Source organism: Tursiops truncatus, chromosome 2, assembly GCF_011762595.2.
Source record: "Tursiops truncatus isolate mTurTru1 chromosome 2, mTurTru1.mat.Y, whole genome shotgun sequence".
Lineage (NCBI taxonomy): Eukaryota > Metazoa > Chordata > Mammalia > Artiodactyla > Delphinidae > Tursiops > Tursiops truncatus.
The window spans coordinates 31362201-31385648 of NC_047035.1; the positions used below are offsets into that span (position 1 = coordinate 31362201).

A 23448-nucleotide genomic window follows, 5' to 3' on the forward strand; every position below is an offset into this window, starting at 1 on the left:
CTGTTGTGTCTCAGAGAATAAGGAAGCCTGAGGAAACCGAGAGAGGTGGAGAACAGCTGAAGCAGTCAGAAGACATGTTTACCAATTGTTTGCTGGCTTATGTGGACACGGTTTGTGGTGCCCCCAAACAACTACAACAGTAACATCGAGGATCACTGATCATCACAACAAATAATGAAAAAATCTGAAATACTGCAAGAATCACCAAAATGGGACACAGAGACACAAAGTGAGCTAATGCTGTTGGAAAGATGGTGCCATTAGACCTGCTTGATACAGAGCTGCCAAAACCTTCAATTTGTAAAAAAAAAAAAAAAAAACACAGTATCTGTGAAGCACAATAAAGCAAAGTTCAACAAAATGAGGTTTGCTTGTATTAAAATATATATAGTAATGTGGCAGACTAGAGACAGAATGCTACAAAACAAAAGATGGTGAGAAAGAAAAAAACTGGAATGTACATTAACAGCAGAGTTTTCCCTCAGTTTCCATAATCATCTTTAGATCACTATTCAGAACAAAAGGAGGGTAAAAAACAATCATCACATAATTCCAAAAGATTCTTCAAACAATTCCTGTCTACAATTTCTCAAAGATAGCACACTGAAATTCTAGAAATTTTTCAAAAATGAAGGTAACAAACAGGTATTGGTCCTCAAATAGAATATCCAACAATCTATAGATGGAATTAATGACACAAAAATCCTTTCTAAAACAAATTCACGCTTTCCTCTATGTTGAAATGGTTTTCTGATCAGATTAAATTCCCAAGCCATCAAGCAATAGCCAACCTGAAGTATCGTAAAAAAAATAACTGATATACATCTGGAAATTATAATTGGTTATTAAAATATGTCAGAACAGCAAATAAAAACTGGAATGTAGAGATATTCATGCATCTAAAATAAAGAGACCAGTACATATTTATCTTTCAATATTATCCAGATGGTATTATGTAGAGACTGATTCTGTTCTTTATCAAAAAGCCCCCCAAATGAAATTATAAGAACATTGAGAGGCACCAATGTTTTGTTTTTAATTAAAAAATTTTTTTTACAATTTTTAAAGGTTACTTTTCATTTACAGTTATTACAAAATATTGGCTATATTCCCCATGTTGTAGAATACATCCTTGAGCCTATCTTACACTAAGAGTTTGTACCTCCCACTCCCCTGCCCTTATATTGCCCCCCCCCCCGCCCCACTGGTAACCACTGCATCTGTGAGTCTCCTTCTTTGTTATATTCACTAGTCTGTTGTATTTTTTAGATCCTACATATAAGTGATATCATACAGTGCTTGTCTTTCTCTGTCTAGCTTATTTCACTTAGCATAATGCCCTCTAAGTCCATCCATGTTGCTGCAAATGGCAAAATGTCATCCTTTCTCATTGCTAGGTAGTATTCAATTATATATATATATATACCATGGCTGCTTTATCCATTCATCTGTTGGACACTTAGGTTGCTTCCATATCTTGGCAATTGTAAATAATGCTGCTATGAACATTGGAGTGACTCTATCTTTTCCAATTAGTGTTCTTGTTTTTTTTCGGATATATACCCAGGAGAGGAATTGCTTAGTCACACACTAGTTCTATTTTTAGTTTTCTGAGAAACCTCAAACTGTGGAAAATACTGTTTTCCACAGTGGTTGCACCAATTTACATTCCCACCAACAGTGCAGGAGGGTTCCCTTTTCTCCACACCGTCTCCAGCACTTTTTATTTGTGTTCTTTTTGATGACAGCCATCCCGACAGGTATGAGGTGCTATCTCATTGTGGTTTTGATATATACTTCCCTATAATTAGCAATGTTGAGCATCTTTTCATGTGCCTGTTGGTCAACTGCATTTCCTCTTTGGAAAAACGTCTACTCCGTTCTTCTGCCCATTTTTTAATTAGCTTGTTTGTTTTTTTGACGTTGAGTTGTATAAGCTGATTATACATGTTGGATATTAATCCCTTACCAGTCATATCATTTACAAATACTTTCTCCCATTCAGAAGGTTGTCTTTTTGTTTTGTTGGTGGTTTCCTTTGCTGTGCAAAAGCTATTACGTTTAATTAGGTCCCATTCGTTTATTTTTGGTTTTATTTCCTTTACTTGAGGAGACAGATCCAAAAAAATATTGCGGCGATTTATGTCAAAGACTATTCTGCCAATGTTTTCCTCTAGGAGTTTTATAGTATCCAGTCTTACATTTAGGTCTTTAATCCATTTTGAGCTTATTTTTGTATATGGTGTTAGAGAATGTTCTAATTTCATTCTTTTACATGTAGCTGTCCAGTTTTCCCAGCACCACTTGGAAGAGACTGTCTTTTCTCCCTAGTATATTGTTGCCCCCTTTGTCGTAGATTAATTGACCATAAGTGCATGGACTTACTTCTGGGCTCTCTATCCTGTTCCATTGATCTGTGTGTCTGTTTCTGGAGAGGCACCAATGTTTTGATTTACGTGTTTTTCTGAATAAACCTAACCATCCTGGAAAGAGAATGGGATATCCTATACTAAGAACTACCTTGATTCATACCATAAATTAGTAACTTGACATTTTGCTGTATGAATCACTCTTTTAATCGTTTAATCAGTCTAAATAAATCCCTGAGTGAACTGATAAAAACAATTCATCTAAACGGTAAATATGAAGACCAGAAGCTATCTCATAAAGTCCAACGTAAATTGCTTGACCTATTTCTTTTTTTTTTTGACCTATTTCTTTATTCTATTTGTTTCTGATATATTCTATTGAAACAATTTTTCAGGATTCATAGTAAGTGAAAATAAGAAATCTGTCAACATGACTTTGCAATTCTAAAGAACGGAAGCTAGGTTACCTTTTTACTATACCTCACAAAACAATAGTTCAAGATATATTCCGTGAGATTATTTTATAGGCAAACCTATGTAAAATAATGCGACTCTTCTTGCACTTGTTAGCTATACTCCTATAAAAGCAGTGTACTATACAAGCACAAAATAAGTAACAACAGTTCAAATTTAAGGCTTAAAACTCAAAAGAATTTAATTCAATAACAAAAGCATTAAGCCAAAGTAAAACTACAAGGATCAAGCAAAAATAAATATTTTTAAATAAAATATGAATATACACAAAAAATTAGGTTATCAAACATTATTACTTGTGTATTCTTTTATGTTTCACTCAAATAGAACGGAATAAATTGCAAGCTGAGGTCCTAACACAAGAATGTAAGTCGGTAAAATTTATAATTAAAAGTATACTAGCTCTCGGGCTTCCCCGGCGGCGCAGTGGTTGAGAGTCCGCCTGCCGATGCAGGGGACACGGGTTCGTGCCCCAGTCTGGGAAGATCCCACATGCCGCGGAGCGGCTGGGCCCGTGAGCCATGCCCGCTGAGCCTGCGCATCTGGAGCCTGTGCTCTGCAACGGGAGAGGCCACAACAGTGAGAGGCCTGCATACCACAAAAAAAAAAAGTATACTAGCTCTCATGAGAGTACTAACAAAACCCATATTTCGTTTTTGCCCTGAGCTCATTCAATTGGCTTGAAACAGAATGATGGTATTGCATGCTATATAATCCACTTCTTCCTTTAAAAGTAAATGCTAAAATAGGGAATGCATCACACACTAGACGTTAGGTGAGATAAATATGAAAGCTGCCTACCAGAAAAAAAGAATGGAGAGCATAGCTTATCTTACTACCACCATTTCCTCAGTTTCCATAATGGCAACTCTGACACACTTAAATCAATAAATAAGAGTTTTATTCATTCATTCAACATATATTTACTGAACACCTATTAAGCCCCAGATATTCTTCTAAGGACTGTAAACACCGCAATAAATAGGATCCTTACTCTCCTTGAGCATCTTAAGGAGGATGACTATTGTTTTACCAAGTGCCGGGTACTTTAAATGGATTGCCTCACAACAATCCTTTGAAGAAAGTGCTATTATTATTTCTATCTTACAGATAAGAAAACTTAGACAATGAAGTCATTGCCTGAAGCCGGTAAGTGGCAGAAACAGGATTTACACCCAGTCTGACTCTAGTGGTTAAGAATCTGAGTTTTTAACCACTACACTAGACAGTCTCCCCCCAAGGCAGTGTTTCTCAACTTTTTTTTTTTAATTATTGCTCTCCTAAGGAGTCTCTTTAGGCATTTTTTCCCTAATTACTCCCTGTGAAATAATAAAAAATACATAGATTGGCTTCTGTCCCCGGTTCTTGATACAGAGCTCCTAAAACCCTTGCGGTTTCCTAAATGATAAGAGCGCAGGAGCATCTTCTGTTCTAATATTTGGTCTTCGGCTCTGGTTCCTGTCACCTAAATCCCTTGGAAGTTCCTGGGTGATGGGAATGCCTTTTGTTCTAATGAGGTGACTCTGGGTGGACTCCTGGATGGGGGCTGGTCACCAGAAAGACCAAGCCATGATTGGAAGCTTGGGATTTTCAGCCTCATCTCTCATTCTCCATAGGGGAGAGGGGCTGGAAATGGAGTTAATAATTGATCATGCCTATGTGATGGAACCTCCATAAAATCCCAATAGTATGACGTTCTGAGAGTTTCCAGGTTGGTGAACACAAGGAGGTGCTGGAGGGTGGCACACTCACAGAGGGCATGAAAGCTTCGTGCTCTTTCCCGCATATACTGCTCTATGCATCCCTTCCAGCTGGAGGTGCACCTGTATCTTTTATCATAGCCTTTTATAATAAACTGGTAAACAGTACGTAAACTGTTTTCCTGAGTTCTGTAAACCTCTCTAGGAAATCAATCAAACCTCAGGATGGGGTCACGGGAGCCAGCGATTTACAGTCAGTCAGTCAGAAGCACAAGTAACAACCTGGACTTTGGACTGGCATCTTAATTGTGGGAAAGAGGAGCAGTCTCGTGGGACTGAGAACTTAACCTGTGGGATTTGACGCTGTCTCCAGGTGGACAGCATCAGAGTTGAATTAAACTGTAGGACTCCCAGCCAGTGTCTCAGAGAATTGCTTGTGTGGGGGAAAACCCCACACATCTGGTGTAAGAAGTGCTGTGAGTATAGCAGTGTGAGAGTAAAGGAGAAACACACAGAAGTGCAGGTTTTCTAAACACTGCCCCTCAAGAAAGTTTACCACCACAGGAACACTGTATATCTATATGTACTGTGTGCACATCTGTACTTTGTACACAAAAATATTTGACAACCACCCCCCAACCCAAGAACTAATTTTTGCCCCCTTGAGGACAACAACATACCCACTAAGAAGGAATGCTCTAGAGCAAAGTTTCGCAGCCCCAGCACTGTTGACATTTTGAGCCAGATAATCTTATATGTTGCTGGGGGCTGTCCTATGCAATATAGGATGTTTAGCACCTTCCCTGGCCTCTACCCACTAGAAACCAAGAGCACCGCTGTGCCAAAGTTAGGTTAGAATTTCCCGAAAAGTGCCAGTCCTTGAAACAACTGCTTCTCTTGCTGCTATTTACCTATTCATAAGGACTACAGTTCCAGATTTTGTTCATAAAAGACTGTAATGGACAGGATATAAACAGACTGCAAATGTTGCATCTCTGTAGCTGGAGTGAAGGAGCACATGTAATAGTAGTAGCAGCGGCAAGAAGAAATAGTATTTTATATAAACACAGCAAGGAAAGAGGCCTGTATAAGACCAACTAGTAAAAGGATATTACATTTTCGTAAAATCCATTTATAATACAGGCATACCTTGGAGATATTGCAGGTTTGCTTCCAGACCACTGCACTAAAGTGAAGAGCACAGTAAAGCAAGTCACACAAATTTTCTGGTTTCCCAGTGCAAGAACATATGTGTATATATATATGTGTGTATATATATATTTACACTATACTGTAGTCTATTAACTGTGCAATAGCATTATGGCTAGAAAAAATGTACTTTTTACCTTATTTTTTTGTACTTTTTACCTTATGTATTTTTACCTTAATGTAAAAATACTTTATTGCTAAAAAATGCTAACCATCATCTAAGCCTTCAGCAAGTCAGAATTTTCTTGCAATAGTAAACAACGATCACTGATCACCATAACAAATTTGATAATAATGAAAATTTTGAAATATTGTGAGAATTACCAAAATGTGACACAGAGACACAAAGAGAACAGTGCTGTTGGAAAAATGGCACCAAAAGACTTGCTCAATGCAGGGTTGCCACAAACCTTCAACATGTTAAAAAATGCAGTACCTGTGAAGCGTAATAAAGCGAAGCACAGTAAAACGGGGTATGCCTGTACATTCTATAGAACAAGGCTAACTAACCTCTCCCACCAAAATGATGAGTGAGACAAATTACCTCACTTTAACTGTATGTGAGAACCGTAACTAAATCCCTGGGAGGTTTATAATGGGCTTCCGCTGTATTCATATAATGTGCTAGTTGGGAAGGGGAGCCAAGATTAAAGATATAATTAGATGGTGATTTCAAGGCCAGCTCTGAGAGTTCTAGATTCAGAATACATATTGAAAAAGATCCAGGGACACTTAGTTCATCCCAATCAATCACAAGTAGGCTTTCAGAAACAGATTAATCAGAAAAGCACCGTGCAAGACTGTGGAGGAACACGGTGGAGGGTGACCGTGATGGTCCTCCGGAGGCCAGAGGGAAAAACGGCAGAGGCAATCTACATAACCCTGAACCAGTGGTTTAACTTCTAGGAGCCTCTGTTTCCTCATCAGAAAAATAGGGATAAAAACAGTGTCTTCATTTCACAGGGCTACGATGAGTGTTTAGTGAGACAACTTGAAAGGAGATAGTGCATGGGCATATAACAGCACAAGAACTATCTGACGTTGCTAATAATGCTTGAGCAATGTAGTGACAAATCTGAGAAAAGCAAACAAAACGACCTCTGAGTAGAAATGGTTCAGAGAAAACAAAGATTAACTACAAAAAAGAAGATGACGCAGGTAAGACTTGTGAGACCTCAGGATACACAGAGGTAAACATTAGTCTGATAGTGAACCACCAGAAGTCACTGGAAAATGGACAAATACTTCCATAACATAGTAAAGAAAAAAGAATCTATATTCCAAAAAAAACTTAGTATGCTCAATGGTAAAACACTAAAATTCCCATTAAAGAAGGGTACAAGGCAAGGTTGTTCATATTTTCAACATTATTTATTACATCAATAGATACGTAAAGTACCATACCAAGCAATTACACAAGAGAAAAAAGTATAAATATTGGGAAGAAGTTAAAATTATTATTTACAAATATAATTGCATATCTGAAAATCCTTTTAAACAGAAAACTTATTAGAAAGAATAACCTAATTCTACAGTGTCTGGTTGCAAATTTAATAAATTGAAATCAATAGATTTGGATGGGATCCTGGAACAGAAAAAAAGGACATTAGTTAAAAAAAGAAAGAAATCTGTACAAAGTACAGATTATAAGTTAATAATGGTGTATTAATATTGGTTCATTTCTTGTGACAAATGTGCCACAGTAAACTAAGATGTTAACAACAGGAGAAACTGGGTGTAGGATATATAGGATCTCTCTGAACTATGTTTACAATTTTTCTATACATCTAGAACTATTCTAAAATAAGGTTTTTTAAAAAATCATGATTTTTCTTACATAATAAGCAACAGCCAGTTAGAAAGAATTGGTTGCACTTACAGTAGTGTTAGAAACTAAAATGTAAGAATAATAATCCTAAGGGAAAATGTGCAAGGTTAACATAAAGAAAACTTCTTTAAAAAAAAATCTACTGAGGGACATAAAAGAAATGAAGAGTTCACCTTCACTCAATATTATAAAGACATCAAACTTCCCTCCCTAAAGTAATCCAAAATTCAATACTTTTCAGTAAAAAATTCAGCAACATCCCTGGGAAATGTAACAAAATGGAGGAATAAACATGCAAGAATAGCCAAAGAAATAACAAGAAGAAGAAATAACAAGGTAAGACTATTACTAAGAAGGAAAAATACATAAAACTAAGATCACTAAAAAAAGTATGGTATTGGGCTTCCCTGGTGGCGCAGTGGTTAAGAATCCACCTGCCAACGCAGGGTACACGGGTTCAAGGGGACATAGGATCGTCCCTGGTCCGGGACGATCCCACATGCCACGGAGCAGCTAAGCCCGTGCACCACAACTACTGAGCCTGCGCTCTAGAGCCCGTGAGCCACAACTAATGAAGCCCGCACGCATAGAGCCCGTGCTCTACAACAAGAGAAGCCACCGCAATGAGAAGCCGGCGCATCACAGCGAAGAGTAGCCCCCCCCCCCCCACCGCAACTAGAGAAAGCCTGCACACAGTAACAAAGACCCAACTTAGCCAAAAATAAATAAAAGAAAATAAATTTATTTTTAAAAAAAGTATGGTATTCATGTAAGAAAAGACATATTGATAAAACCAAATGCAAATACCCCCAGGGAAACTTAGATTAGAAAGGTGGCATTTAAATCACTGAGAAAAAGACAGGATTGTTTAATACATTAGGTTGATTGGGACAACTGCCTATCAAAAAAAAAATTTTTTTTTAACTAGACACTCATATATTGCTTACAGCAAAATAAATTCCAAATTGGATGAACTATAAAAACTATTAGATGTTTGCAATTAGATTACAGAGGACTAACATATAATTAATTCTTAACATATAACCTAGTAGAAAATGGATAAAGCATATGAACTACTACAGAAAAATAGGGAAAAAATGACCCTGAAGCTTATGAAAAGCAGCTCAATCCCACTCAAAGTAGGACAAATGCCAATTAAAACCACTCTAAGATACTATTTCTTACCTATGAAAATCGCAAAACTATGTGAGGCTGTGGCACACAAGAGCACTAAGAGGCTCTGATACACTGCCTGCAGGCATGCCAGTTAAGTGGTACAATCCCTCTGGAGGGCAATTTGGCACTCTCTTTCAAAACTACAAAAGCACTTACCCTGTTGACCAACCAATCTCATTTCTAGGAATTTATCTTAATATTATATCTAGACCCATGTGAGATGACATCTGTATGATTATTTCCTGCAGCATGGTTTGTGTTAGCAAAAGTCTGTAAACAAATTAAATATCTATCAGCAGGTAACATGATAAATAATATATCCATGCAATGCATTACTATGGAACTATTAAAAATAAAAAAAATAAACCCAACAAAAGTCCAGGACCAGACAGCTTCACTGGTGAATTCTACCAAACATTTAAAAACCTAATACCAATCCTTCTCAAAGTCTTCCCAAAAACAAAAAACAAAGGAACACTTACAAACTCACTTGATGAGGCCAGCATTACCCTGATACCAAAACCAGATACCACAAGAAAAGAAAATTACAGGCCAATAACACTGATGAATAGATGCAAAAATCCTCAACAAATCAAAACCACAATGAGATATCACCTCACACCTGTAAAAATGGCTAATATCAAAAAGACAATAAAGAGCAAGTGTTAACAAGGATGTGGAGAAAAGAGAACCCTTGTGCACTGTTGATGAGAACATAAACTGGTACAGCCACTATGGAAAACAGTACAGAGGTGCCTCAAAAAATTAAAAATAAGGCTTCCCTGGTGGCACAGTGGTTGAGGGTCCACCTGCCGATGCAGGGGACACGGGTTCGTGCCCCGGTCTGGGAAGGTCCCACATGCCGCGGAGCGGCTGGGCCCGTGAGCCATGGCTGCTGAGCCTGCGCGTCCAGAGCCTGTGCTCCGCAACGGGAGAGGCCACAACAGTGAGAGGCCCGCGTACTGCAGAAGAAAAATAAAATTAAAAATTAAAAACTGAATCACCATATGATCCAGCAATTCCACTTCTGCATATTTATCTGAAGGAAACGAAAATATTAACTCAAAAAGAGATATGCATTCCCATGTTCACTGCAGCATTATTTACAATAGCCAAGACATGGAAGCAAACTAAATGTGCATCAATGGATGAATGGATAAAGAAAATGTGATTATATATATAATAGAATACTACTCAGCCATAAAAAAGGAAATCTTGCCATTCGCAACAACATGGATAGACCTTGTCTGGCATTATGCTAAGTACAAAAAACCAGAAAGAGAAAGACAAATACTGTATGATCTCATATGTGGGGTCTAAAAACAAAGCAAAACAAAACGCAGACCATAGATACTGTATAAAGCACAGATTGGTGGTTGACAGAGTTAGGGGTAGGGGGTGGGTGAAATGGGTGAATGGGGACAAAAGGTACAAACTTGCCGTTATAAAATAATATATCATGAGGATGTAATGTACAGGTGATTACAATTAATACTACTGTATCATATATTTGAAAGTTCCCAAGAGAATAAATCTTAAACGTTCTCATCACTAGAAAAAAACTTCCTAACTATGTATGGTAAAAGATGTTAACCAGATTTATTGTGGTGATCATTTCACAACATATACAAATATTCAAACATTATGTTGTATATCTGAAACTAATATAATGCTATATATCAAGTATATCTCAATTTAAATAAAACACTGAGGAAGCCCAGTTGGTACTGATGCACAGGTGTTTTAAGATATATTAAATGGTGGGAATCAGGCGCATAGCACAGGGAGATCAGCTCTGCGTTCTTTGTGACCACCTAGAGGTGTGGGATAGGGAGGGTGGGAGGGAGACGCAAGAGGGAGGAGATATGGGGATATATGTATATGTATAGCTGATTCACCATGTTATAAAACAGAAACTAACACACCATTGTAAAGCAATTATACTCCAGTAAAGATGTTAAAAAAAAAAAAAAGATGTATTAAGTGGAGGGAAAACAATACATAGAATGCAGTGGTGGGGGACTTCCCTGGTGGCGCAGTGGTTAAGAATCCGCCTGCCAATGCAGGGACACGGGTTTGAGCTCTGGGCTGCGAAGATCCCACATGCCACGGAGCAACTAAGCCCGTGCGCCACAACTACTGACCCTGTGCTCTAGAGCCTGCGAGCCACAACTACTGAGCCCACGTGCCATAACTACTGAAGCCTATGCGCCTAGAGCTCGTGCTCCGCAACAAGAGAAGCCACCGCAATGAGAAGCCCGCGCACCGCAACAAAGAGTAGTCCCCGCTCGCCGCAACTACATAAAAGCCCGCGCGGAGCAACAAAGACCCAACGCAGACAAAAATAAATAAATAAATAAATTTATTAAAAAAAGAATGCAGCGGTGGGAGACGGAGACAGACATTTGAATTTGCGCCTGTAAGCTGCGGTGGGATTCACAAGCAACTATCCACAGTGGTTTTTTTTTTTTTTAATTTTATTTATCTATTTATTTATTTTTGTCTGTGTTGGGTCTTCGTTTCTGTGCGTGGGCTTTCTCCAGTCGCGGCGAGCGGGGGCCACTCCTCATCGCGGTGCGAGAGCCTCTCACTGTCGCGGCCTCTCTTGTTGCGGAGCACAGGCTCCAGACGTGCAGGCTCAGTAGCTGTGGCTCACAGGCTTAGTTGCTCGGCGGCATGTGGGATCTTCCCAGACCAGGGCTCGAACCCGTGTCTCAACCACTGCGCCACCAGGGAAGCCCCCACAGTGGTTTTTTATGGGAGGTAGTGCAGGTGGCAACTGGGAAGATGGTGGCAGATACGAAAGAGGGATTTCACCACCTTTTAGTTTCTTTTTTATTTAACCACGCAAATTTATCCCCAAATTTAAAAATTATTAGATGAAAACATGATTTTTACAAGTTTTTAACAGGGAAGGTCTTTACCACAGGAAGAAAAATAGCAAATGTAACTACTAAAAATGTTAAATTTATATGCTCAAAAAACTCAATCAGGGCTTTCCTGGTGGCGCAGTGGCTGAGAGTCCGCCCGCCGATGCAGGGGACACGGGGTTCGTACCCCGGTCCCGGAAGATCCCACATGCCGCGGAGCGGCTGGGCCCGTGAGCCATGGCCGCTGAGCCTGCGCGTCCGGAGCCTGTGCTCCGCAACGGGAGAAGCCACAACAGTGAGAGGCCCGCGCACCGCAACAACAACAAAGAAAAACCTCAATCATACACTTAAAAGACAAATTATGGGAAATTTTTAATACATAACAAAGAGCTAATTTTTAAACATTCAAGGGGCTCTCAAAAATCACTTAGAAAGAACATGACTTTCAAAAAAGGATAAAGGATGCAACAGGCAGCTAAAAGAAAAAAGATATAAATGTCTACTAAGCCTATGAAAAGATACTCAAAGAACCTATTAATAAAAAAACAAAAATTAAAACAAGATGCCAGTTTACACTATCACATCAAAAAGACATAATAACCAATGCTGGTGAAAACAAAGGGCAACAGGTCCTTTCATACACTAGTGAGAATAAAAACTGGTACAACATTTTCTGAGGTATAATTTGACATTCGATTTTAAATGTACATAATTTGACCCAGCAATTTTTCTAGAAACTTATGCTGCGAACTTCCAGGTGTAAAATCTTAGATATACAAATGTGCACCACACTATTGCCACAGCGTTGTTTGCTTTTATTCTGGACCCTTACTTTGGATTATATGTACTTTTATTTTGGATTATGATTACCACATGGAACAATTTCTACAACTAGTAATATTTTCATGATAAAAAACCTAACAATGGCTTTTTAACTGGAGGGTGAAATGCTCAAGAATTATACTATACTGGGTAAAAAGCACTATATAAGCATTACTATTATCAGTACCATAAAAGCCCCCATTACAGCCAGAGTCAAAGTTATTCAGTAATTTATTCACTGCTGAAAAAAAGGAGATGAGTTAAACCAGCAACCTAAGCAGGAAACAATAAGGTATTTTCAGACAGTCACAAATAATAGACTAAAACTCCCAGGTAGTGACTGTTAGCATGAGGTGTTCACCAGCAATCACCTACAGGCTTTTTCTGTTGGTACATCTAGGGGGAGTGGCTTTTCAAAATACACTTGCCTGGAATCTCCCCCAGATACTGATTTATTGGAGTAAAGCAAAATAGGAATGCAGGCAAACTAATTCCCAGTTATTAGATGGTGGGCTTTTTTTTTTTTTTAAGAAGAAAGGTAATGGCAGCTCTGTCCTATGTTATCTCTTGTGTAGAAGCCTGTGTCATATGGCAGGCCAGCAATTCTCAAGGGAAGTATCATGAGAGACACTAGTAAGGAATATAAAAAGAATTCCTAATAATCTTCCAAAGCTGCTGAGTAACTTCCTTTTAAAAGAAAAGAAAAAGCAGACTCAGGATTATCTCAACATCAGCCTCACGCCAGCCTGTGTTGTGATGTGTACCTTGCTACAGAAGGAAAAGGGATAAGCGGTTACTCAGAATGAGCAGAGGAGTGGAGGGCAGGTAGTTTGAAACCATCCAATGGAGAATTCTAATTCTGCTCACCCCACTAGTGAGCAAAAATATATAGTTATAATTAGCTGAAAGCCACCTGCCAATGCCTAGAACAGCGTGAAGAGCTATGTGGTGCACTGTGTGATTTTAGTTACTTTGACTTTCCGTGTTTTACCTACAGATATTCTTTAATAAGGAAGAAAGCCAAGATAGATACACAGTGAAAGTTTGAGTACCACTGACATTGCATAATGATGTGAACAAAAACGATGCTATAAACACTTGTCAGCAGTTGTGTAAGATTACCAAATCAAAGGCAAAGCCAACAATGAAAGGGAAATTTGGAACAAAACACTAACCATGTTAGATATCATGTTAAATTTTATAAATTCTAGGAACTATAACTTTGAACAATTAAACAAGGTTTAAGAAAGCTTTAACATGTTGGATATATTACAATAAAATACTTGATAGCAGAGCAAACCATTACACCCAAGAACACCTATTCTTTCACTAAATGATCTTTTCCATAGAACAAAGATTCACTTGCCTGGTGGGATGATTATGGGAAATGATGTTCCAGCACAAATAACAAACCTTATAAAGGTCCCCCACCATAAGGCCTACCACAGTGCCCAGCATACAGTCAAGGTTGTGAATGTATGAATTATCCTCTGCATAAAGCCTTCTAGGAAATAACTGCATCCTCCTTCCAATTCCTGAACACTTTACGACACATAAGGGATTAGTCACAGTCTACCTTGTAATATGGTTGTGCATTTGTCTCATTGCTTCTAATTTATAAATTAGGAAAACAGCATTATAGGAGGAAGCTAAGACACTGGTGTCCATTTTGTGTGAATGAGGTCTAAAGTCTTTTTCTTCTTTAGAATTATTTCATGTCATACAATTCTTCATACGTAAAATATCTCAATTCAAAAACAGCCTCACATAGGTTAACGGTCAATGCTTGGTTTAAAAATCATTCAGAATACTCTCCTCTTTTCTCCATCTAAAATGTACCTATCACAGACATATAACCTTTCACTAATTTTTCTTATAAGACACAATTTGATTAATTGTTATAAATTGTAAAATTCCTTAAAGAATAGAATCCCAGCATGGTAAGGGAAAACAGAAAGCAAGCAAGCCATGTTAAAGATGATGATACTAAATGCAATATAGTATCCTAGGCTGGATCCTGAAACAGAAGAGGGACACTAATGGAAAAACTGGTGAAATCCAAATAATGTCTACAATTCTACTAGTACTGTACTGATGTTAATTTCTTCATTTTGACAAATGCACCATGGTTACGTAAGATTTTAATATTAGAGGAAGCTGGGCAAAGGGTATATAAGAATCTCTATACTATTTTTGTAACTTTCTTGTAAACCTAAAATTATTTCAAAATACAAAGTTTTTAGGTTGACAACTATGGTGCTTGGATCTGTTTAGTTTATGTCTAGACAACTTTCAGGGAGTGAGGAGGATTAGGAAAACAGCCACATACATGATTCAAGTTTCTCAAATTTGTGACTAATATTCCTGCCTATTCTCAGGGCAGCTGGCACTCAGGTTTCTATTTGGTTTGTACAAAGCTCTACAAATAGGACTTTTTTTTTTTTCCCTTAAAATCTCAAAAGGAAATGGCTTGCTTTCCCCTAGGTTTTCTTTTCTTTCTTATTATAACACAAAGCAACAGAGACTAGCACCAACGGTACAAGTTATAAAACATGCAACCCTTCAGGTTCTCATGATAAAGGAAGGAAAGGAAGTGTGAACTATTTTACAATTCCAGCAAAGAAAGCATTTAATCAACTTTTAAGGGGACACGGAGAGGAACCAGAGGAATCAGAATCAGTAACTATTCCACTGTGGTTTGGTAAAATTCATCTGAAATGCTAAAGAAGTCAACAGTATAGTAGAATCTACAGAATACTTGTTGTAATCTGTGCTTTTCCATACCATTACTCTATGCTATCCTAGTGTTACTACCCCGGTGTCCCAGATGTCCTAGCCCACCTACAAAATAATTCTCTGTCCTCCCCAGCTATGCACAGAGACACAGGAAAACCGTTTGATTTAACTCAGATAAAATAACAGAAAGACTCAATCAATCTTCTCTCAAAGAAACATTTCTGCTTGTTTACCAATTACCTAACTGTGAAAATTATCTGAGTGCAGAGAATAGGAAAACTCAAATAGAAGTTGTTTTGTGATATATGTTAGTGCAGTTAAACATCCTTAGCTTGGACTAAGAAAAGTTTGGATTAAAAAGTACTTTAAGACAAATTCTGCCTATTATCAAAAACAGAATATTACTGAAATCATTTATTCAACATTCCGTTGAAAAAGAAATTTACAACCATTGACACTCTTTTTTGCAAAGTGTTGAGAAGAGCTGGGAAGTCAAGTACCCTCAATCCTGTTGATGAAAATTTAAATTAGTACTGCCTCTCAGGAGGGCAATTTGGCACTTGTTACCATTTTCTCCTTTTCAAAAACTTTTTCCTTGGCTTCTGTTATGGGTTCCTCTCTTCATTTTCCTTTTACCTTTCTTGTCTCCTTTGCTGATTTTTAACTGCTGTTAGGCTTTGGAGTTCTGGCCAAGCCATTTTCTTATTAATGAATTATACTTTCTCCCCAGATATTCTAGTCTGTGGCTTGGACTGTCCTCTATAATGCTGATAACTTCCAAGTAAACATTTACCAATCTTCTTTGCTAACTGCCCCCAGACTAGGATCAATCCCCTGACTAAAAGCTCAGGGTCATTCTGTACTTACCTTTTCACAACAATTCTAATGCTTGTAATTGTTCATTATCCCCAAGCTAGACTTGAACTTCCTTGAAGGCAAAAGCTGTGTTTTGTTCATTTCTGATCATTCATTTCATATTTGAGTTCTCACTATGTGCTTGGCACTGAACTAGGTCTTGACAACACAGCAGTAAACAAAAAGTCTCTGCCCTGTTAGAGTTTATATTCTAATGGGATAAGAGAGACATTAAGTAATAAATATATACCAATTTGTAACAAGTGCTATTAAATAAAGGAGGGTAGGAGGGCTAGGAAGTATTGTAGGAGCTGGGAAGTTGCTATTTTACAGTGGTTATCAAGGAAGGCCTCACATATAACTGAAACCTGAAATAAGTGCAGCATGTTAAGTCACACATATATCTGGAGGGGAGGAGTCATCCAGAGGGAGAATAGCAAGTGCAAAGGCCCTGAGGCAGGAACACAGTTATTGTGTGGGGAAAATTGTAAGAAGGCAAATGGAGTGGGGGGGGGGGGTAAACACATGGGAAGGGAGGCTCTGAGCTGAGTGCCACGATCTGACTTACGTTTTAAGGAATCACTCAGACATCTTTATGAATAGAGAATAAAGAATGGAAGCACTGACCCTCATTAGAACACTGCAACAACTCAAGAGAAACATAATGATGGCTTGAACCAAAGGAGTGGTGATGATGATTAGCTGGATTCTAGTTAGGTTTCGAAGATAGAACCCACAAGATTTGTTGCTGAACCGGATGTGAAGAGAGAGGAAGAGAAGAATCAACGAGAGCTTTTTAAAGGTTTAGGAAAAACAGAGTTGCCATTAACATAAACAAGAAAGTCAGAGAAGCAATTTTATTTTCCCAGAACCCAGCAAATTGCCCAGCACACAGTAGACATTCAAATATTTATTTGTGAATTAAATTTAACTGAATAAACTCCCAAAAAGAAGCAGTGAACTCAGTGCTTTCCATTTGCTCTAATAATGCCTTAATAACACCAAGAGTCTTAGCTGAGAACCAGCTTCAGTTTTAAATTTACAATTCTCTTGGATATAAAAGAAAACTGCTATAAAGAGCTCTGTGACAGCCTGAGGATTCTTACACCCAAAGTAATTAACCTGTTCATTAATTATGTCATATTCCTGGAAGATAGAGAAGTGCAAATAGAATTAACTCCCTGGGCCAGAATTAATGGAAAATTATAACACTTTGTGATAAATTTTCAGAAAGTGACAAGACTGAACAAGTCCCCTAAAGAAATAAGCCATCAGTTACTCAGTATTTTTTTTAAAATGGCTTTTTTACCTCTAGCAGCAGGTCCCTCCCAAACGATTTCAATGAAAAATTAAAAGTTGTTGAGAATGTGAAATTTAGTACATCTTCCTCCACTTTTTCTGCCAAGTGGTGTAAATGAGCTTCACTTAGGAAAGAAATGGGTATCCTCACCAGATTTTCTAATCCAGCACCCTTACTACAGCTCCACGAAGAACCACAACGTTAGCAGAAATACATTCAAAGGCATTCTCCTAAAATAAACAGTTACCAATCTTTCCTCCCTTCTGGTTATTTTAAAATTTTAACTGAAGCGTTAAGTATCACCTCTCTTCCACATTAGTCTCCCTAATGCCCCACCCTAACCCAATGTGTTTTAAAAAAGAAAATGCGCTCACAACTTTCGGTGAAAATATATCTTAAAACCCTAGATCGTTCGGAGAAACTGATCGTACTGAATTCATCAACAGGCAGTACTTTCCTTTCTTCCTATCAGTCAGTACAAGGCCTTGAACCAACCCAAACAAATCTGCTGAAATGCCAGCCAGATTCCCCGTATCTCCCCCGCTCCCTACCCCCAAAGCTGGCCTGGAAATAAAAGCCACTGGCCACGGAGCCGAACAGAAAAGAACCACTGGTAAGCAAAAACAGGATTTTGAGAGGCAGGAAGGGCGAGAGTCAGATTTTCAACCACTACGTCTAAGCGAGTAAGAGCCCGGACTCCCCACAAAATATATTCCGCACCGAGCGGCACACATTCTTCCCTGCAGCTCCGCACCCGGATTAGAAGCGAGGTGGAGGGAGAGTACTCCCCGGAGAGGAGGAGCGAGAACTGCCCCAGGGGCAGGGAGTGCCCCAGGGGTGTCCGGCGCCCGAGGAACGGAGCGCAGATAAGCACGCGCGCCAGGGACGGATGCGGCGGCCCTTGGGAGCAGAACGCTCGGCGCCCACCACCAGACGCGGAGGCAGGGAGCCCCACTCGGGCTTCACCCACCCGGCTAGAAAGGCTGGAGAGGGCAGGATCAGGAACCCCGAAGAAGGGGCCTAGGAAGCTACCACTTCCCAGAAAACGGGCTGGGCGCCCGGGGGCGGGAGGCGGAGGCTGCTGCTGATTCGCTTCTCCTGTCATCACTGAAATAGGGGAAGCCCTCCAGGGAGAGGACAGTGGGGAGCACGGGTGGGGGAGGGGAGCACCAGAGCGAGGGGGGCGGCGGGCCCCTAGGGGACCGGGGCGCGGGATGGTGGGGGGCGCGCACCGGGAAGGGGAAGAGGGCGCACCCCCAGCCCGGAGCCAGGGAGGCGCGACCGCCCGCCGGACTCGGGAAACCCGGCCCGCCAGAAGGGTATGGAGCCGCCCTCCTCCCCGCCCCCACACTCACCATGTAGAGGGTGAAGGGCAGGCCGAGCAGAAAGAGCCACAGGTAGAGGTGCAGCGCGTTCACGAAGGTGGCCTGGTGCGGGTCGTAGTACCAGCCCCCGCTGAGCGCGGCCCACACCCCCTGCCGGAGGATCTGCAGCGTCTGCGACCCCATCCCCACCCGGCGCCGCCGCCGCCGCCGCCGCCGCCGTCGCCGTCCCCGCCCCGGCCCCAGCTCTGCCTTGGTCGCCGGAGCCCGCAGCTGCCCAATCTATCCCCCTCCGGAGCTCCGGGAGAGCCGGCCGGCGCTTCTGCGGTCGCTGGGGTTGCTGCAGGAGGAGGAGGAGATCGAGGAGGAGGAGGAGGCGAGCGGCGGGGCGGAGGAGAGCGGAGAAGAGGTGGGGACCGGCCTGCGGAGCGCCGCCGCCATCTTGTTTCCTAACACCCGGAGCTGGAGCCAGGCCCCCGCCGCCCGCGGCCCGCCAGCGCCGCTGCCACCGCCGCGACCCCCGCCGGCCGCCAGCCCAGAGCCTGGCGGAGAAGGAGGCCCGGCGCCCGGGAGGCACCGGGAGCAAGCCGCGCCCCCTCCAGCTCCTCCTCTCCTCTCCTCTCCTCTCCCTCCGCCCCTTGATCCGGCTCCCCGCGGGTGCGCGCAGCGCCTCCGCAGCCGCGGGCGCCTCCTGGTGGCGCCCGGGGGAAGCGCGAGCGGACGCGAACGCTGGACCGGGCCCGGGCCCGGGGGCGGGGCTGCTGAGGTTCCGGGGATAGCGAGTCGAGGCTGTGGTACACCCCACTGCGCTCCCGGTACCCGAAGCTGGCAAGTTCCTTCACCAGTCCAGAAACCGGGTCTTCCACCCCCCGAGACCTTGTCAGTATCCTGGCTGACGAATTACGATATTTATTAAAGGCCTAGGAACAATGAGGCTCATATCTGAGATACTCCTTGAAGGCCGGAAAGGATTAGGTACAGCTGATGACGGTTGAAAACTCACAAACGCACCCACTTTGAGCAAGAACTGTGTTGGTCCATAAAGTGAGCTGGAGGCCCTTGACTGAGAAAAATAACCACGGCCAGGATTGGACAGATTTACTACTTCCAAAGACAGATAAATTAACAGAAGTTGCAAGAGGTGTAAAGGTATGGGGTGGACAGGTTGATCATTGTACACGGTGATTTTATTTTTTAACGTGCTGTAACTTGTAGCCATTTTTATTAATGGGCCAATTTAAACAGGGTTGAAAGATTAACGGCGTCTCCACCCCAAGTCACAACAGGGTCTCGTACTTTTCTTTTTATAGCTGTAAAGTCTGGGAATCATTCTTGGCTCTGTGTAATGTTTATATGGCATGTCTGATCTCATTGAATAAAATTTTTTTAAAAAAAGTTTGAAGTTTGAGTTTATGATAGCAATAAATGTACTCTCTATTCCTGGATTAAAGTTGCTATAATTAATGAGAAAAGCAAGAGAGCCAAAAGAAATCCGTGGTGACGTTTTAAGAAGAATATTGAAAAACAATTGCAATACCTCCCAGAGTCACACCACTTTACAGTTCAAACATTTCCACACCCATTTCATTTGACCTTCACAATACTCCTGTAAGGGCAGCATACAGGCTAGCCTTACTTTATGAATTAGGAAACCCAAGCACAAAGAAACTAAGTGATTGCCCAAGTAGTTCTCAGAAGTGGTTGAAAGACCTCTGGAACCACCAGTCATCCTAACTGCATGGACTGAACTTTGGAAGTTTATTTCTCAGCACTCTCCACCTTATCCATTCAGATAAGAGTTTGAACTGGTCAATAACTGCTCAGCTTCTGGTCACCTGTGGCCAGTTTAAACGTATGGCCAGTTGTTCTCAAACTGTAATCCCAGGACCAGCTGTGTCAACATTGCCTGAGAACTTGTTAGAAACACAAATTTTTAGGATTTCCCTGGTGGTCCAGTGGTTAAGGCTCTGTGATCCCAATACAAGCAGCCAGGTGTTCGAATCCCTAGTCAGGGAATTAGATCCTGCATACTGCAAGTAAGAGTCCCAGTGCAGCCAAATAAATAAATATTTTTTTTAAAAGAATAGTTTATTTTAAAAAAAGAAATGCACATTCTCAGGCATCCAGAGAAACTCTGGGTGTGAAACCTAGCTATCTATTTTAACAAACCCTCTGGAAGATTTTAATATACCTTAAAATTTGAAACTACCAATGTAGAATACCATCCCCAGCCTTGATTTGTTCGTTTCCTTATAAGCACAAAGCCATGAAGTTCCAATAACATGAAATTGAGAGACGTGAATGAACGTGAATGAACACTGGCTAAAATATACTTTAAAATATATTAGTATGTCTAAAAGCAAAATTAAGGTTAAATATGCAATTTTACAATTAAGAGAGTGGCCTTGAGCCTTTGTCACAGACACAAGGTATTGTCAAGTGTTCATTTGTTTCTCCTGAAGAAGACAGGAAAGCTCTCTAAGCAGCTTTTGGAAGTGATCCCAAGCTTTTCCAACACAAAGGAAGATGTAAACAAGGATAAAATTCCAATACCACATCAGTTTCCACTCCAGCAAATATCTGCTGTAGTTTAATGTAAAAGGATTAACTGTAATTGGGGTGAGGTAGACTGGAAGAAGTGGAGACCAGAACTAGATACATCCATGGAATTGGAGGCAGACCCATCTGTTGTGACGAGTGTGCAGCCAGAAGACAGTATTTGGAGGGTGTGTAACCGGCAGCAACCAGGAAGGCAGCCAGGATAGGCTTGTTCAACACAGAGGATGCGAGTGTGGTAAGCCAATGGGCAGCGGCTACGCGGCCTTGGGAAATCCAGGAGCAGACAGAAATTGGGAAATCATGGCAAGCTTTAAGGAAATGTGTTGCTTATAGCAAGGCCCCAGCCTCAGTATTGTCTTCCAGGTCTGGATTTCTCTCCCTTTGGGGAACTGATGAAAACAAGTAGAATTCAGGTCCTTGAGAGGAGGTACTGGGCAAGTATGGAGGACAAGGACTTGGGCTCAAGGCAACAAGACAAGTATCCAAAGCCCAGATCTGGCAGACAGAGGGAGACTTAGAAACAAAGGAGGCACTTAATACCTAGAACTGAGACTGCATTTCACACTGACCATGGTTACTTCATGCTGAGGTCCCAGAGTATTAATATAGAACTCTAATTCCCCTCCAGTATGGCTGGGTTTGATCCAAGAGCCTAGAAGTGGGAGTCACATGGCACCAGCCACTGAGTAAAAAAGGGTCAGTAGGATGAGCAAATCCAAGAGATAGAAAAGACAGTTATAGACTTCATCTTTGAGCTCTGGACTGGTAAAAGCATTTTAGAAAAATGCTAATTAACTGACGTAGGGAATTAGCCATTGAAAGAATTCAGTGAAACGGATGACCTTTCGCAGAGACGGACTCAGTCTTTGGGGTGAGGGTGGGAGGCAAGAGAATGCTGCAGTGCTTTTTATCTGTAGCTTTCAAAATTTTATGAATGTTGCCACAACAAGCTTCCTATTTTAAAAACAGGAAGCCGAGGCGCAGAAAGGTAACATACCCTATCATACCCATAAAATACAAGAGCAGGACAAAAACTGAGGAATCTAATTTGCTGAATGTTAACCCTCTTAGCCATGCATAAAGCCATCAATAATGTGACACTTAGGCTGTCAAAGTTAGCAGCAATGACTTACTGCCAAACCACCACCTGACATGTGTTCATCTTTCAGCTAATTCTATTAAAATTGTACTTCCTGACCAGGCCCCTTGAGGACTCAGAAGGCTCTGACAGTGGATGCTCTCTCCTGCCTGAAAGGGACAAAGCTGAGTGTGCAAAACCTTCTAGTAACCCCCACCCAAGCCCACCTCAGAGCAGAGGCATACGGACTGCAGCTCTGGTCAGTTTATGCGGTAGCAATGATCCACTTAGACATCATAGCCTCATGTCCTGCCGGCAACCTAAATGTAGCAGGTACCATGTCTTTCTCTACACACATGCCCCCCCAGACCAGCCCTTCTTATTTATTTCTCTTGGTGAAACCAACATTTTCCCACTCGCTCAGGCTTAGAACCTCATACGCCCTCCTCCATGTCTAGCTTCCTAGGCTTTCTCTGGCTCAAGCCTTCCTTTACACGGCCAGATCGATCAATCTGGTGAAAACTCTCATAAGCTCAGACCACATAGCCTCCTGTTGCCTCCAATCTCTCTTCAAAACCATTTTGCATTCCACCAACAAATGAATCTCCCCAATCCACTTTGCCCGTGCCCCTCCTTTTCTCAGAAGCTTTCAATTCCCTTCTGGTGCCTAGAGTACTAAAGACATACTCGATAGCCAAGCATTCGACGTCCCCTACAACCTGAATCCCTGTTTTCTCTAACTTAGCTCCCATTATTTCCTAACATAAAACCTTTTAACATGAATATCAGCATACACATTTATTTATTTTTATTTATCAGCCCATTGATTTACCAGTTTCTGCCTCTATACTGTCACTGATGCCATGTGCCTTACCTAGAAAACCTTACTCCTCCATCTGTCTACTAAGATTCATTATGACTATTTCAAACCCATTCATCTATTGTTTGAATAGCCTAGAGTACTCATATGTTCCATTCTTTTGGCACCTAAGTGTGTACTTCTTTATATCCCTCCAACTAAACTGTACATTCCTTGAGGGCAGGGCACTTCTCAGCCTGTCACACAATGCCCAGTAGCAAGCTGTTAAGATCAATTGACAGTCAATGTAAGTTGAATAAATAAAGCAACACAGAAAGCAAGGACTTTTCA

At 41.0% G+C, this 23448-nt stretch overlaps 1 protein-coding gene across 12 annotated transcripts in view; it reads right to left on the minus strand.

Moving 5' to 3' along the window:
- PCNX1 (pecanex 1) overlaps positions 1 to 19255 on the minus strand; it is a 179625-nt gene extending 160370 nt beyond the window's left edge. For 7 of the 12 annotated variants that reach the window (XR_004525034.2, XR_004525033.2, XM_019921947.3 and 4 more), the window contains exon 1: positions 18695 to 19250. Coding sequence is in view for 9 of the 12 variants with exons in the window: in XM_019921947.3 (XP_019777506.1) it covers positions 18695 to 18847 (153 nt within the window). In the remaining 3 variants the exon portion in view is untranslated. Of the gene's footprint in view, positions 1 to 18694 lie in introns of all 12 variants that reach the window. The other 5 variants (XR_012329918.1, XM_073800299.1, XM_033850977.2 and 2 more) reach the window with 3 other exon arrangements.
- Positions 19256 to 23448: the final 4193 nt, after the last annotated feature.